At 41.0% G+C, this 17,326-nt stretch overlaps 1 protein-coding gene across 9 annotated transcripts in view; it reads left to right on the forward strand.

Annotated features, from left to right (window-relative positions):
- Nucleotides 1–17,326, forward strand: part of FANK1 (fibronectin type III and ankyrin repeat domains 1) — a 131,802-nt gene that overhangs the window by 107,850 nt on the left and 6,626 nt on the right. For 5 of the 9 annotated variants that reach the window (XM_063607577.1, XM_055093457.2, XM_008969346.4 and 2 more), the window contains 8 exons: nucleotides 2,246–2,327; nucleotides 3,379–3,453; nucleotides 4,249–4,314; nucleotides 11,739–11,904; nucleotides 15,260–15,403; nucleotides 15,909–15,986; nucleotides 16,077–16,121; nucleotides 16,228–16,447. In XM_063607577.1, coding sequence (XP_063463647.1) covers nucleotides 2,246–2,327; nucleotides 3,379–3,453; nucleotides 4,249–4,314; nucleotides 11,739–11,904; nucleotides 15,260–15,403; nucleotides 15,909–15,986; nucleotides 16,077–16,121; nucleotides 16,228–16,293 — 722 coding nt within the window. In that variant the 3' untranslated portion in view covers nucleotides 16,294–16,447. Of the gene's footprint in view, nucleotides 1–2,245; nucleotides 2,328–3,378; nucleotides 3,454–4,248; nucleotides 4,315–11,738; nucleotides 11,905–15,259; nucleotides 15,404–15,908; nucleotides 15,987–16,076; nucleotides 16,122–16,227; nucleotides 16,448–17,326 lie in introns of those variants that run through there. The other 4 variants (XM_055093462.2, XM_055093460.2, XM_055093464.2 and 1 more) reach the window with 3 other exon arrangements.

Raw genomic sequence — 17,326 nt, forward strand, 5'->3', positions numbered from 1 at the left:
CTACACATTGTACAACTTAGTAGAAATAGAATGAGCTTTATATGTTGTTATAGGTGATTTATCCAAATGACTTGTTTTTATGTTTTAGTGGCAGGTGAAGTTTCAGATTAGGAAAAAGTGGGGCCTGTTAATGGGATAACAGAGACTTCTATAAACATACCACTTTTCTTCTCCTGGTTAGCAACAGAAGGGGAAACAGTCTATGGGTTTAGTTCATCCGTCTAAAGTATAGATGAGACGCATCATGATTTTAAGTCCTTATTAATCTAGCCCAGGGTTCTCAACTTTGGTACTACTGATATTTGGGGACTGGATGGTTCCTTGTGGTGTCCTGTGCACTTATGGATTCTTAGCAGATTCCTTGGCCTCTATCCTCTAGATGCCAGTGCTCCATCCCCTTCGTTGTGGCAACCAAAAATGTCACCAGACATTGCCAAATGTCCTCTGGGGTATAAAACCCTGCCTCCTTTCTAAGCCCTTCTAGTGAAACCACCGAGCATGGCATGAACTCCCTTGGAAGGCCAGGGACAGCTGTGAGCCTTTGACAGGTTATCGTGCGACTTTTATTTGACACTTTTGATCTAAAAAATGTGTAGAATGATGAAAAGGAAGTATAATGTAGCTAAAAATAATCTGTAAGAGATTGGCTAGCTCTAGCAGACAAAATTGTTATTTCAAAATAATTTAAACTTGGCATAAATTTATTTTTATGAAAGAAAGGAAAAGGTATCGGCTAAAGATCATTCTGGTAGAAATCCTTTTATTCTCCTGTCTCACTGTTTTCCCAGTTTGTACATTGCCCAATTCACTTTGCACCACTGAAACCCTCTGAGGAAACCCAGAGAAAAAGTGTCTCCTATGCCCAGGAACTGGCATCCCAGAGAGATTTTCTACCATAAGGAGCAGGAAGAGGGAGGCCAGCTGATCTTTCTGGGCCGGACCATAAGAGGGAGGGTGGGTGAGCCCCAGGAGGCGGCGTAGGGTGCAGTGGGGGGGGGGTAAGAGGGAGGGTGGGTGAGCCCCAGGAGGCAGTGTAGGGTGCAGTGGGGGAGGATGGGGTAGGAGTGGATATTTTCTTTCAGGGTTTAGAATAACAGGCTGAAAGCAGGCACTACAGTGTAAGTGAGCATGGGAACTAATGGTTAGCTCTTTTCATGCTAATCCCCTAGAGCCTAGCACAGGACTTGGCATGTACATTACTTAGGTTTGTTGAATGAATAAATGAGACCTTTGAGGTTTTTTTAGACCAGGGATTATAAACTCAAACTCTTGCCGTTTGCGGGTGAGGGGCTGGGTTTACAGTTGGAGTATGTAAGAAGTGGAGGGGCTGTATCCACTGACGATGGTAGCTGCTGCTACTGTCACCCCCAACAACAGGTTGTGTGCTGGGTACTTACGATGTGTCAGGTGCTATTCGAAGTGCTTCATTGGTGTTATTTCATTTAAGCTTAATTGTGATACTTTTTAAAATCAGAAGGTGTAGAATAAAGAACAAATGAAACTAGAAACGCCTAGAAAGATGGGTGGCTTCTACATAGCCCTTTATTCTCCCTCTGCTTGTGCTGCCCGCCTGCCTGTTGGCTTCGCTGTGGAGCTGATGTCCCCTGTACAAAGGATGCCCTCCTCCCCGGCTGTGGCCCATTGTTCTTTTAGGCTTCTGGACTCCTCCTGGGTCTTCGCTGGTTGGCAAGCTCTCTCCCCTAATTGGCTTTTCTCCTGGTGCTCCCCACCTTCCTGTGGGTCGAAGCCCTTCTGCCCCCAGAAGCTCAGAGGAGACAAGGCCAATATGTAAGTCACATTCCTGGGAAGAACTGAAAATTTTAATTTCAAATGTTAAAGCACTTTGTCTTTTTTTTTTTTTTCCAAGTAGTTTAACATCTCTTTGGCAAATAAAACTAGCATATTGTGACAATTGCTGAGGTTTTCCTTGCTTGTAGGAGACATTTATTAAGTCTTATGAAATCTGAAAGGATTATTTCCAAATATCAAAATAACATTCACAAAGCAATACTGTATAACTTGGAAATGTCCCAAGCTTTAGGTCAGTCAAAATGTTCTCTTAATATGTGAAAACAAGGTCATTTTCGGTAAAAGAAGCAGGTGAGTAGGAAATGTAAGATATACTTACAGGAATAGCCAAGCACCTTCCTGAAGATGATCCCCTGAAGGACACAGGAGGAAGATGGTGGGAAGCAGTCTCCTTTTCTGATGTTCTGGATGACTGCCTTCCATCTCATTTCTCCAGGAGAGCCCATAAGTAGTGAGCACTTGCACCAGGCTGTCAGTGTCAATGATGAAGATTTGCTGGTCCGAATACTTCAAGGAGGGTGAGAGAACTCTGTCAGTTGTTTTTTTTCCCCCATGCCTATCAAGTGCATAGAAATACATGCAGTAGTTTCATTTTGTTTTCCTAAAAATTCCCATGGCTTTGAAACTGCCTCCAAAATGGATCTCAGGTGACTGGTGTGAGTTAATAAACCACAGTTAATAAAGATGCTCGTGAAGCCCCATGTAAATGTTATATTTTGTGATTGTGTAATAGAAATTGTAAAAGGAATTACAAGGCTGGGTGTCATATTTTCTTCCCAGAAGTAATTTCTGTCTCTTGCTTATAAGCCACAGCATTTAGGCAAATTTCACCCCCAAATGCCCACATCTAATTTCTGATGAAACAAGGGACTCGCCAAATCAACTGCTTTCTAATTTAGAAGGTTGATGTAACACTAGAGGGGAAATGGTGAATATAGCTGCTGCAGATGAGATGTTTGAAGTTACCTTCTACATGAAAAGTAGATGTTACCTAGGTTCTTTTTGAATCAATAGTTTTGAGTGCCCTAGAAGACAAGTCATTTGTGAATTCGGCTCTGTAATTTGGAGCTCTTAAGAGAAGGTTCCCACAAAAAGCCAAAGCTGCTACGCTGGAGTATGTGCGTGAAGACCTCCGAAAGGGCTGCTCTCTGCCCAGTAGGTGAGATGGGAGGCAAGGATAAAGCTTGAGTCTCCACCAATACAGACTCATGTTCGGTAGAGCTGAGAGTCAGCAGTGAAGACACTGTCCTCAGCTATCTTAAAGAGCTGTGTTCACTGGAGAGTGCTTTATCCGATGGCCTCATGGCTTTGAGCCGAAGCATGTATATTTTAAGTGAAATTACATCAATTTTCTCTTTTATGATACATTTGAATCTCATAGAATATTAGGTATATAGTTTAGAAGATTCTTAGCAGTCTAAGACAAGAAAAGATTTAATGGCCACAAAGAAATTGGAATTTTCAGTAAAATGAGTCATTTTACCCACCTAAGCCCCGTGAGAACCACCGGCTTTGACTCTGCAGTAGCTGTACTGAGCATGCTTATCTCTTTTCTCTGCTTTTCCCAAGCCGTGTTAAGGTTGATGTTCCCAATAAGTTTGGCTTTACCGCTCTGATGGTTGCCGCCCAGAAAGGATACACCAGGTATGGCTTTTCTTTTTTTTAAATCTCTCTTGGGGATTTAACTTTTTATTTTATTCAAAGGCTCTGGTCAGGATAAGGATGGGAGGAAAAAGGGCCATGGAGGAACCGTTTCTTTTCTATCTCCCAAACCGTACCATATGATGGCTTAGAAATCCAGCTATTGTAATCATAAAGTTACACAACATGCAGGAGAGAATGTAAATCATGTGTTGAGGAAGAGAGGTAGCCATTTAATTACATGCAATATATTTTTTATGTTCTTGGAAAACTGGTTATTGGAATTCAATTTTTTTTTTTAAGATGTAGAGAGAGGGATATTCTGGAAAACTTTCTGCTAGGTTGCTAAGATATAATTTTCACAGATACACTCTCATTATCTGTTCCACACAGAGATAAGTATTAATACGAATACCTCATTTTCATTTATATTTTAATTAAATGCCATTTGAAAAAAACAGAAATACATCTTCATTACATGCTACCATTTAAGAATATATTAAAAATGGCCATTCAAAGGACAGTGAATTATTTTGGTAGCCCGATTTGTTTCATGTGCTTTCATTTGATTTTAATGAATAACTCGTGTCAAAGGTAAAAGCCCACGTTTCTGGAATAAAGAGGTGGTTTTCTGGTTTAATGGTGCCTGGTTTTAAAACCAGCTGGCTTCTGAAGGTGCAGAAGAAACTGTTGCAAAGATACATCTTGGATGCTGTGTTACTCATTTTTACTGGACTATTGTGGGTTCTGAGTGATCAAGGTGACTTATCTAGCTACACTTAAGTTTGTTTCCTTTAGGCTTGTGAAAATCCTAGTTTCTAATGGCACAGACGTGAATCTGAAGAATGGAAGTGGCAAGGACAGGTAGGAGGTGGGATATGACTGAAATTGTGCTGATGTTCTCAGAATTGTGTTGCTAGGCTTGTGCCCAGAGGGATTGTGATTTCACCAAAACATTGTCTTGAGTTTGACAGTCCTGAGAGGTGAGTGGGTCACTGAGGAAAGATGGTGATCACAAAAGCTGGCTTGCTCACATGGTCTTGTGCTTTTGCTCACCAGGGTGCTTAGGGGGGCATCTGTTGTAATGTATGGTGACTTCTCTGGCATGGTCCCTGTGCCCAGTGGACACGCAGTGCACGGGAAATGGCAGCTGCAGAGCAGCTCTCGCCATCCGCGCTGGGCGTGGGTGCAAGCACCTGCCCCTGGCACCCCATGCCTCTCTCAGGCCCCCGCTGCATTTCAGCCTCATTCATTGCTAAGAAATCTTCGTTGTTTCTAAAGAAGCAGACAGAAATTACCACAAGAGAGACACCCAGAGCACTTTCCTGAGGTGAGAGGCACATGTCCCCTTGGAGGGCTGAGAACACTATAGGGAAAAGCTCAGGGGAAGAACGTGACACACATAAAGGACAGATGAGAGTGTTCCTGAAAGACCTAAAAACACTTGCTCATCTAGTCATTCATCAATAAATTCCAACTAACCCATGTTTATTGATGGATTACTACTTGCCAGGTGCTGTGCTTTGGCACATGGGTGAAACACTGAGCAAAATGCCAGGCCCTGGCTTCAGGGGCTGTGGTCACAACACACACAGAACCAGGGCTTGGGCACTGTAGATGGCATCGACAGACAGCTGCCAAACACCTTCTGGGTGAGGCCGTGAAGAAAACCCCAACTAACTTCTCAAATCAGAAGGCCTATCTTCTACATTTACATTCTCTGAACACAATACAGCAATAGATTTTAAATAACAATATCTTAAATATCACTTATAAATTTAAAAAGTATTTTTCCAAATAACTCATAGGTTAAGTTGAGACTAAGCTATCAACTCCAAGTTTGAAAAGAAAAATAGCAATCTGAAAAGGGAAAAGAAAAAAAGTATGAGGAGAGTAGGAAAAATGAAAGAATTAAAAGTAGACATTGATTAAAAAATAGAAAGGTTATTGAGAAATGTAAGAGTTGCCTCTTAAACAAAAAGCTATCTAATAAGATACACCAATCTTTTGTAAATCTAAGAAGAAAAAAATTAGAAGTTTGAAAGAGAAGAATAACAATGGTTATAGAGAAAATGTAAACATGAAAAGAAGTTTGTGTCTATAATAGTACATAATTTCATTGAAACGGATACTTTTTTCTGAGAAAATTTAAACCGCCAAGTCAACCCAAGAAGCAGAAAATTCGAAATAACCAATATCCATGCAAGAAACTAGAAAATTCATTTAAAAATTACCTCCAATGTAGGCTCTGTGGCTTGACTATTCGACCAGTGAACCTGTTCAGATTTTCTAGGCACTGATAATAAACTTGGGCTTTTCCAGAGCAGAGAGGAAGCTGGAAAGCTCCAGAGGACAACCTTATTGCTAAAATTTGATAGAGGAAAAAAAAGCTATTTGTATGTTTGTTTGTGTGTAGGTATTTATAAATCTCTTCCATCCCTCCTATGAGGGCCATACCAGAGGGTAAGGTATTAGGAAATTTTTTAACGTAACACTTTCCATCAGTCGATTAAAGGTGAAAACCTTTATTTGTGTAGATGCAAAACAAAAATTGGGTGTAACTTGGCATGTATGTTAAAAAGTATCTTTTTTTTTTTTTTTTTTTTGAGACGGAATCTCACTCTGTCCTCCAGGTCGGAGTGCAGTGGCGCGATCTCAGCCCACTGCAAGCTCTGCCTCCCGGGTTCACGCCATTCTCCTGCCTCAGCCTCCCAAGTAGCTGGAACTATAGGCGCCCACCACCACAGCCGGCTAACTTTTTGTGTTTTTAGTAGAGATGGGGTTTCATCGTGTTAGCCAGGATGGTCTTGATAGAAGTATCTTATTTTTTAAAGTGAAGGATACTTTCAGCCTTTGAACAGTGTATGGCACATGGGAGGCAGGAAGTGTCTGTTGAATGAAGGATTCCTTTGATTGCATCATACAAAGGTTTCTTTTATTTTTTAAATCATCTCAATCAGCCAGTGTCATTCTTAGTATTGGCAAATTCCTTTCCAAAATTAGTAGTGAAGCCCAGGAGAGTGGTGGAGAGCTTGATGTGAAATCTGCATCCCTCTGAGGATGTGGCGTGACCTTGGGCAGGCTACCTAACCTCTCCGTATCTCAGTTTCATGTCTATAAAATTCAAATAACAGAAGTACTTATAGCTTGTAGGCATTTAATGAGTTAATATGAAAAAGCATTAAAACAGTTCCTGGCATATGGTAAATACAGATATATTTTGTTATTTCATGATTAGACAGTATTTTGAAGGCTGATCTACTTAAGAAGATGTGAACTGAGATAAGAGGTATGATTTATTTCCTGTAGAACCCAACAGAATCAACTTGAAAAACTTAGACTTAATAAGGAGGCTCAGTAAAGTGGACAGCTACAAGGCAAAGAAAAGACTTTCTTAAATCCCTGCAATTACTGGTTAATAAATATAATGGGGAAATAGAATGAAAACAAGAAAGGTAGGAAATCTGAATTAAAAAAAACCCTAAAAACCTTACTGAGAGATATAAAAATTTAAGAAATAAAGACATGTCATATGCCAGAATGGCAAGATTGACTATTATACAATTTTTAGTTCTTCTCAAATACTGCATTGAGGTTCAATGGACCCTCAACTGGAATTATTCTTGGGAACCTGTCAAAATGATTGTAATTTATCTAGAAGAACAAATAGATAATATCTACTAAAACTTTGTCAAGGAAGAATGTGGAAGGACTTGCCTTGACAGTTATTAAAATGCCTCATAACGTTATAGTAATTAAAGTAGTATGATACTGGAACAAATAATCAGAAAAAAAGTAGAATGGAATAGAAATCCTCAAATCGATCCCTATCTACGTAAGAACCTGGTATATGATGATGGAAGTAACATAAACTATTGAGGAAGGTATTGGAAAAATAGGATGTTTGAAGGAAAAAGTCAAGTTAGATCCTGGTCTTATAGCACGTACCAAAATAAATTCCAGATGAATTAAGAATTAAATGTAAAAAACAAAACCATAAAAAATGACCAGAAAACACAGAGGCATAATTATTTTATCTTGTAATGTGAAAGGAATAAATGCATTGAAAGGAATCATTAAGAAAAAGATTGAGTGTATTATATATTTTTAAAAACTTAATTACAATGTTAAGGACATTCCAGGGAAATATTTACAAATGTATTAGAGACAAATTACCAGCATCTTTAATGTACAGAACACACACACGCCCATACATATATTCCAAAAAAGCCTCCACACACAGTAGAAAAAAGCAGTTTACACAAGAAGACAATTTATAGCAGAATCAATATAAGCAATTCATATACAGATGTTTAGCATTACTAGTAATAACAATTTTTCTATCAAATTGGTGATTAAAAAATAATCATGTTGGTAAAGATGCAGTGACATAACCTGTACTTTCAAATATAGTTGATAGAAATGTGAATTGGTATCATCTTTCTGGAAAGCAATTTGGAAATGTGCATCCATATTAAGCCACATCCATGGACACAGTGATCCCATTTTAGGAAACAATCAGAAATGCAAATACGATTAGTAAGGGTGTTTGTTGTTGCCTTATTTAAGATTGTGGAAAATGTGAAACAACTGAAACATCTGACAATAATGGACTGATTGAAGTTACGATATATTCATATGATAGAATATTTAGTATGTGTTATGATATATTCATATGATGGAATATTTAGTATGTGTTATGATATATTCATATGATGGAATATTTAGTATGCGAATGCTGTTTTCAGTGCTTAAGTAAACAGGGAAGTATATGAAATAATAAGAAACTGAAATAATACTTTTAAAAGGCAGGGAGAAGAGAAAATCATACAGAACAAGAGAGAAAAGACAGGATTTTGTGTAGAGTTAGGAATGTGACTCTGACAGGGGACTCAGCAGCAGGCAAGCGGAGCGGGTCCTCCATTTCTGGTGGGCTTGCACTAGGGCACAGTGGGATGCCCTGCAGGGCTGTGCTCTGGAGTGTGCTATGTCCTGGCCACTCTCCCCTTCTCCCACCTTGTGAACCAGAGAGGGGAATTCTTATAGAGCAGCAGATAACAGACCCCGCGGGTGCCAGGCAGTTTGAGTTCAGATGGCAGTTGGGCTGGTGGCTGACTCCAGCTGCTTGGCCCTTGGAGGACCTTGGTGGCTTTCTGCCAGTGGGAGGTGGTAAGTTCAGGGCTGTGCCTATCCCTGGGAAGGAAGAGCGCCTGGTCTCAATGAGCTCATTGCTGGGCAATCCAGAGCCTCCGGGGCTGGTTATTAAACAATCCTCCTCACCACCTAGAGCAAATTCAACAGAATCTTAAGAGTTTGTTCTCTGAGGTGAGGCTGTGGGTGACTCTGATATGGGATTTTTTTTCTAGGTACCATGCCTTACTTTATAATCAGAAAAGAAGCATTATTTAAAAATCATGCAGATAGGCTGGGTGTGGTGGCTCACGCCTGTAATCCCAGCACTTTGGGAGGCTGAGGCGGGCGGATCACGAGGTCAGGAGTTTGAGACCAGCCTGGCCAGGCTGGTGAAACCCTGTCTCTACTAAAAATACAAAAAATTAGCCGAGCATGGTGTTGCATGCCTGTAATCCCAGCTACTGGAGGGGCTGAATCAGGAGAATCACTAGAACCCAGGAGGTGGAGGTTGCAGTGAGCCAAGATTGTGCCAGTGCAATCCAGCCTGGGCGATAGAGTGAGACTCTGTCTCAAAACAAACAAACAAAAAAAACAAACAAAAAGTCATGCAGATAATTAGAGTTCTATTTGAATATAATTTAAAAAATGAAGTTTTCTACCCTTAGCAAAGGTCATTCTAAAGACCTTTGAGTGCTTGGGAAAGCAGTATGAACACCCTAAACCCAGCAGGCAGGTGCTGCACCATGCTGACTGTCTTCTGGGGGTCTCCAAGAAATGAGGGACTGTGTGAGGACATGCAGCTGCAGAGTTCTGGCACCATCTCAGCTCGGCTGTGCCTTGCCTTGGGGGCTGGATATTCCAGTTATCACTCAGAGGCTTTGCATGTTTCCCTATTGAGAAGATCTTCTGTTTTATTTTCCAACTGTCTATTTTGAAATATTTACACATTTAGAAAAAATGAAAGAATAGTACAACAAACACCTGTATACCCCCCACCTAGGCTTGGCAGTTGACATTTGGCCATATTTGCCTCTCCTTTTTTTTTTTTTTTTTCATTCTTGCTGAACTATTTTGAAATTAGTAGATAGCATAACCCTTCACCCCTCAATACGTCAGAAAATGTTTCCTAAAAACACAGTCATTAACCTGCATAGTAATCGTGTCATATCACTTCTAAGACACTTCAACTAATTCCTTAATATCATTGATACACAACCACCCTGCAGGTCTCCCAACCTGTTCCCCAAAGGTCTTCCACAGCTCTATTTGGGAGGTGGTATGGGGTTTTGGGGGTGTTGTGGGGTGAGACGTTCCCACATTTCATCTGGCCATTCTCTCTCTTTATAGTCTCTTGTTCTAGACCAGTCCTCTCTTTAAAATTTTTTTTTTTTTTCTCACAGCAGTGACTCTTTGAGGAGAGCAGGCCAGTTATCTTATAGAATGTCCTATGTTCTGGATTTGCTTGTCTCCCAGTTGTGGGGCAGGCATTTCACTTGTTCATCTATCCCTTTATTAACAATAAAGTTAAAGACAGGCTTAAGGGCTCTATTAGGTTGGGTGCTGTGGCTCCTGCCTGTAATCCCAGCACTTTGGGAGGCCGAGGCAGGAAGATCACTTGAGGCCATGAGTTTGAAACCAGCGTGGGCAATAAGGTGAAATTTTTTAAGAATTAAAAAAAAAATTAAAGGCTTAATTAGACTCAGGTTAACACTTTAGCAAGAATGCTTCAGAGCTAGTGTTGTGACTTCATGTTACATCCATTGGGAGGCCTGTGATGCAGGTTGTCTCACAGGTAGTGATTCTAGGTTTCATTATTTTTTTTAGAATGATGACAGCAAATTTTCTTCTCTGTAAAGATACAGTTTTCCCATTGCACTTAGAAAATAATTTCTGGGATAATTCATTGCCATGTGAATATTCCATTCCCCATTAACTTTTATTATTTATTTATTTTTTTTTATTTTTTGAGACAGAGTCTTGCTCTCTCTCCCAGGTTGGAGTGCAGTGGCATGATCTCGGCTTACTGCAACCTCTGCCTCCTGGGTTCAAGCGATTCTCCTGCCTCAGCCTCCCGAGTAGCTGGGATTATAGGCTCTTGCCACCACTCCCAGCTAATTTTTATATTTTTAGTAGAGATGAAGTTTCGCTGTGTTGCTCAGGCTGGTCTTGAACTCCTGAGCTTAGGCAATCCACCCACCTCGGCCTCCAAAAGTACTAGGATTACAGGGGTGAACCTCTGTGCCTGGCCTCCCCATTAACTTTTACCCAATAATTTCAGTGCCAATAATCTTATTGCCTGAATCAATTATTTAATTGGGAATTGCAAATAAGGGTTTTTCTAACTCTATGGTTCCTTTTATATTTATTAGTTGGCAGTCTTCTGTGAAAAACAGCTTCCCCCCACCAACTGGGGATGGACTACATTTTATCCTTAAAAAAAAAAAAAAAGAAAGAAAATATTTAATTTTTAAATACCAATTTTTAGAGTAAGAAATTGGTTTGATAGTTATCTCTAATAGTGTCAAATGAGTATTTTTTTTCCTTTTTCTCTTTTTTGAATATCATGGACTTCGGATGTTTTAAAATCCAATATTTTACCCTCAGTTACAGTCACTGTTCATTTTTTATTGAGATATAATTCAGATACCATAAAATTCACCTTTTAAAGCATACAATTCAACATTTAAAAATGTATTCACAAAGTTGTGGAACCACCACTACTATCTACTTCCAGAATATTCATCCCCTGCCCCCCTGAAAGAAGCCCTGCCCTCTTTAGCAATCACACCCCATTACTCCTTCCCTTCAGCCGCAGGCAACCACTCACCTGCTAGTTCTGTCTTGTAGATGTGCCTGTTCTGGACATTTCGTGTAAATGGAATCAGACAATATGTGGCCTTTCATGTCTGGCATCTTTCAGCACAGTGTTTCGAGGTTCATTCATGTTTGTAGCACTTCATTTCTAATATTCCATTGTATGGATATACCACATTTTGTACATCAGTTGATGGATACATGTACGTTTTATATGAACAGTTCCCATGGCTTTTCCACTCAAGTTAGGATTTCTTGGTTTAAGCCAGGTAGGGTAAAAGGTGGAGCTGAGTTTGGTGACTGTGCTTATTGTCAAATGCTGCTTCTTCCATATGTTGCAGTCTAATGCTGGCGTGCTATGCGGGACACCTAGATGTTGTGAAATATCTCCGAAGACATGGCGCTTCTTGGCAGGCTAGAGACCTGGGAGGCTGTACAGCTCTGCACTGGGCTGCAGATGGAGGCCACTGCAGTGTGATTGAGTGGATGATAAAGGATGGCTGTGAGGTACGGGACCTGCCTTGTTAACCACGCACATATCGTTAAGAATCTGAAATGCTGCTCCATGGGGTCTGGCAGAAGCAGGGCCTTTGATTAGCTAACCTTAGAAATGCTGGAGAAAATTTTCTGACTTAGCAAGAAAGCCCCTGAAACCTTAGAATGGACATGAGAGTGAGCTTTCCGATTGTCATGGGGGTTTATCTTGTGTAGGGAAAAGAAACAGGTCTGAATCCAGAGCTGGACCTGATGCTTCTACTTTCTTTTTTTTTTTTTTTTTTTTTGAGATGGAGTCTCACTCTGTCGCCCACGCTGGAGTGCAGTGGCGCGATCTCGGTTCATTGAGGCCTCCGCCTCCCAGGTTCAAGCGATTCTCCTGCCTCAGCCTCCCTGGTAGCTGGGACTACAGGCACATGCCACCATGCCCAACTAATTTTTGTATTTTTAGTAGAGATGGGGTTTCACCATGTTGGCCAGGCTGGTCTTGAACTCCTGACCTTAAGTGATCCACCTGCCTCAGCCTCCCAAAGTGCTGGGATTACAAGTGTGAGCCACCATGCCCAGCCTGATGTTTCTACTTTGCTCTTTTGTTCATTTGCTTCTCTCTCCATTCAGTCTGTCACCAAAGCTTTACTAAGCATGTACCAGATATTATCTCAAATGGTGGAGATACAAAGATATTAAGAGAGCCCTTATAGCCATTGTGCTTCTTGTTACTTCTAAAATTAGGTAATTTTTATTCTTGGTTTGTTTTAAAGATTAGTCATTACAAAAAATTTCCAAAGAGGAAACTGACCATATCAAGAATAAAACATTTCAGTTCTTTGCATCTTTACCTGGAAACAGGCAAGTGGTCTACTTTTGATTTCACGTTATCAGAAACCGCAAATTTGATTTAGCAAATAGAAGCAGTGTTGTTGGACGTCTATAGATATTTGAAGATGGGTAATTAGAATTAGATCAATTATGGAAATTGCTGGTAACTTTGAAAACTTTATTTCAAGACTTTGAAGAAATTAGCTAAAAATTTCAAAGCATGGAACTAAAGAATGATGGACAAAGTTCTGTGCTATCTGTGACTGCCAGATGGTGTGTAGAGTGCTGAGAAATTAAGTCGATGACCTGGAAAATCAACTCAAATTGAGAAAAGCCATGTCTCCTGGAAGATGTCAGTAGATTTCTTCTGGTTTGTTTCTGAAGGGTAATTGAGGGAAAGTGAGACTGCAGTTATGGGATCTATCTGGTTCCTGCTGCTGCTTTTGGAGAATTAAGAAAAGTGCCCCCTTATAGGAAAAATCTCAGTCATTAAAAATTTATTACATTTCTTATTTTCCTTATGTTTTAGAGACAGGCACAGAGGCAGAAGGCTGAGTCAATGGGCTTCCATAGTAGAGCCGGGCCCACGTGCCATGTGTGGTAGTGACAGCCACACACTCCTTGATTGGTTTATGATGAAGTCTGGGCAGGTTTTGCACCTAGTGAAAGTCTGTGGTTGAAAAAGAAGGTTGTACTTTGCTGAAAGAAGTCAAGCATCCGGGCCGGGCACAGTGGCTTATGCCTGTAATCCCAGCACTTTGGGAGGCCAAGGCGGGTGGATCACTTGAGGCCAGGAGTTCGAGACCAACCTGGCCAACATGGTGAAACCCTGTCTCTACTAAAAATACAAAAATTAGCCAGGCGTGGTGGTGGGCGCCTGTAATCCCAGCTATTAGGGAGGCTGAAGCAGGAGAATTGCTTGAACCCAGGAGGTGGAGGTTGCAGTGAGCCAAGATTGTGCCACTGCACTCCAGCCTGGGTGACAGAGTGAGACTCCATCTCAAATAAATAAATCATTCACAATAGGGCAAATCTCTGCTATCAACATTTAAATACTGGAGTTTTGGAAATGTAGGCTCTCTGGGCTTCAGATATGAATATACTTATTTGGGATAAATTCCATCTTTCCTTGAAGCACTGGAACTACTTTGCAGAGGACAGAACAATAAGCATGGATGTGTTTACTATAGATTTCCACATGACTGGCCTGGTGACGGATGGATGATGTCAACATGAGTCTTTCCATGTTCTGGCAGGTGGCTCACCTGATGCTTCTGAAGCCCATGGGAAGGACTTGAGAGCCAATCACCACCTTCTTCCCAAATGTAATGATCATATACTAAGAGTGACTTATTTACTTGGCGACTGACTTATTCATTTGTGCATTTAATGATCCATGTGATCTCAGGAAAGGCACTTCTCTGAGATTTATTTTGATTGTTTGTAAACCAAGAATAAAAATACCTACCTCTGATTAACGTTTAGGACCAAAAGAGAAAGTGTGTGTAAAGAGGGTTGAAAGCTGTGTAAAGCATCATGTAATATGAGGTGCTTATTTTATTATTCTTTAAATATAATGGAGTGTGTTGCCCACAGGTTAGTTCTTTGCATGAAGAAGAGCTGCAAATCCAAATCATGTTACAGTGGATAATCTTATATGTAGAAATACCCTGAAGTGCCCCCAAGATCTCCTGGAAATTCCTTGTTTGTTTTTCCATTCTGATGTTTTACTAAAGCTATGGATCATCTTTGAGTAATTCTTCTGTAACAGATTGTGTGTGTGTGTGCACGTGCTCATGTGTGCTTATGTGCACATGGTATGCGTGTGTGCATACACACGAGTGTGTGTGCGTGTCTGAGCACAAACACGTATCTGTCTTTACTTCAGCACCACTCTTCATGGATTGGCGATGTCTTCATTGGAATTGGAAGCGACAATATTTACATTTTCTTAATCTAAAATATGTATTTTAAAACACTAAATTGAGAGATTTCAGTGTAGAGAAGATGATCAGGAAACAGCCATCTGATTACTGGGCACACTGTTTTGGAGAAGCCTTTAGTCAGACTTTTCAGACAGAGTTTGTGTAATGAATCTGGTTGTTCTGTATTTTACCTGTAGGTCTCCTGCCTAAAATTGATAAGTATTAGTAAGTATAAGGGTGTATATATATTATTACTGTCTTGTTCCAGAAAGGATATAAAGCTGCTTACAACAATACATAAAAGTAAGAAAAATGAATGCTAGGTGAGGAAAGTTAGACAAGAGAAAATAACTCACCAGGGGCCAAGTGGAAAGTAGTTCAGTTAATTTTTCTAGCCCATCTTTTTTCCACTTTAAAGGATGTAGATGAAGAAGCCGATGGGGAGACCCTGGGGCCTCTCAGCACCAAAATGTGACTTAAATTAGCACAGTGCAATGAACCAAATATAGAAAGACGGCTATCTAAGTCCGGGTGTTGGGGCAAGCAAATACTCCTTTTATAAGTTTGAATCATTTTAAGAAAAAGAAATTGGGCTCAACACAGCTGTTTCTCTGGCCCAACAGGTAGACGTCGTGGACACTGGTTCAGGATGGACCCCACTCATGAGAGTCTCTGCGGTGTCGGGAAATCAGAGGGTGGCCTCTCTTCTAATTGATGCTGGGGCCAATGTGAATGTGAAGGACAGAAATGGAAAGACGCCCCTTATGGTAGGTCCTCCTCCCGAAAATAGGCAGTTTTCTACGTGGAATTAAGGTCAGAGCTTTTTCTGTAATTAGACAATTCTTGTGAGTTCAGCCCTGCACCAGCCCTTGGGTTTGACTGTGTGTGTGTGTTCCCTGTCGGCTTGTTCATAAGGGCATGAGGCTGTCACTAGAATACTTTCGTTGTCTTTTTACAACTATTTAAGGACTAAAGAACCCCTGTCCCCAGGACCACTGTGGGATCAAAACAGAACTGGTGAAACAAAGAACAAGCTGCTTTCTGTCCTGGTTTTAGTGTGGAGAGAGGGAGAGTCCATTTTCCATTTTCCCTGGAGTTGCTACCATACAGCTGCAGAGGAAGCGCTGTGCCTGCAGGCCATGCAAAGCCACAGTGGTCTTTTGGGGTTGCAGGGGGGCTGCTGGGACCCTGCATGTGCCAGGCTCATGCCCCCTGCTGTGTGTGCCCTGGAGGGAGAAGCTCATGCACACCACCCTGGGTTTTGTTTTCTAGGTGGCTGTGTTAAATAATCATGAAGAGTTAGTTCAGTTACTTCTTGACAAAGGGGCAGATGCAAGTGTAAAAAATGAGGTAAATGAGTCCATCTTTATGTAAAGATTTTCCTCGGAGGGGGAGAAAACATTTATAAGCATGTAAAATTTTTGTTGTTTCCTGTTTCAGTTCGGCAAAGGTGTCCTAGAAATGGCCAGAGTTTTTGACAGACAGGTTGGGATGCTTTTTCTGCCTATCAAGGCTAATTTTTAGTCCTTCTAGACTCAGAAAAACCACCAAAACCCTGGATTACATTTGCCTGTCTGTTTTGTTTATCTAGAGTGTAGTCTCCTTATTAGAAGAAAGGAAAAAAAAGCAGAGGCCAAAGAAGTCTTGTGTCTGCTGATGAGAGCACCACTCATCTGCGAAACGCACGTAAAACAAAGTGAACCGTGACTGTTAAACTAGGGATGGGAAATTCTGCATCTTGGGGGGCTGTACATTTATTTATTTAGTTGAAGATTCACTGATCCCACTTTGAAATACATCTTTTTACCTAAGCATGTGCGTATGTGGTACCATCATTGGGTGTCTGTAGAATGGGGATGTTTTCTTGCACTTGTGCCTTTTGGAGTTAGACATGAAACAAAATATTTATGCACCGGAGCTACACAAACACACATGGGGTCTCCCACTCCCGGCTCCTGCCCCGCAAGCTGTCCTTCTACCATGCTAGGCCTTGTTGGAATTCTTTCCCTCATGTGTTTTCAATTAAATCCTCCCCTCCCAACTTAGGGCTTCCAGGCTGGTTGTCAGGCCGCTGCTCCCTCCTGGAGTGGCGCTCCTCCGAAAAGCCCAGGAGTTTTCTCTTCAGCTGTTGGCCTCACATCAAAGCTCAGAATACATATTTCAGGACTCCGATTCTGTTCTATTAGAGGTGTCTGATTGAGGGTCAGCCTTTTTGGCCACAGACAGGTCTAATGTGTTTGCATATACTCATGCCCTGACAATGGAAGACTCAGCCTGCTGATGGGTGGACGACGTAGCCAAAGGCTAGTATATTAAATTTTGTCTGCAGAGCAGAAGGTTTTCTGATGCTGATCATGCAGTTCCTAGACAAGTAGGAATTAACTGCAACCATGTCTGCTGGTTGGGAGCTTAAAGACACAAATGTGGTAGAGCTTCAACTCAGCAAACACACTTCAAAATCAGCAAAAAAGTGAGCACACAGACCACATGAGTCTTATGTCTCCAGAGAGACACTGGTTAACTTGACCCCATGGGAAAACCAGCTACAAAGGTCTGTAGAGGAGTGGATTTTTTTTTTTTCCTGTAGGGAAAGCCTAATAAAAGGTAATTAAAGCCCCAAAGCTTTTGCTGAGGGGCGTAGAGAAAAAGCACACAATTTTATTGACGTTAGCAATCAGCTTTATTCCAAA

This window comes from Pan paniscus, chromosome 8 (assembly GCF_029289425.2).
Source record: "Pan paniscus chromosome 8, NHGRI_mPanPan1-v2.0_pri, whole genome shotgun sequence".
In the NCBI taxonomy this organism is placed as follows: Eukaryota; Metazoa; Chordata; class Mammalia; order Primates; family Hominidae; genus Pan; species Pan paniscus.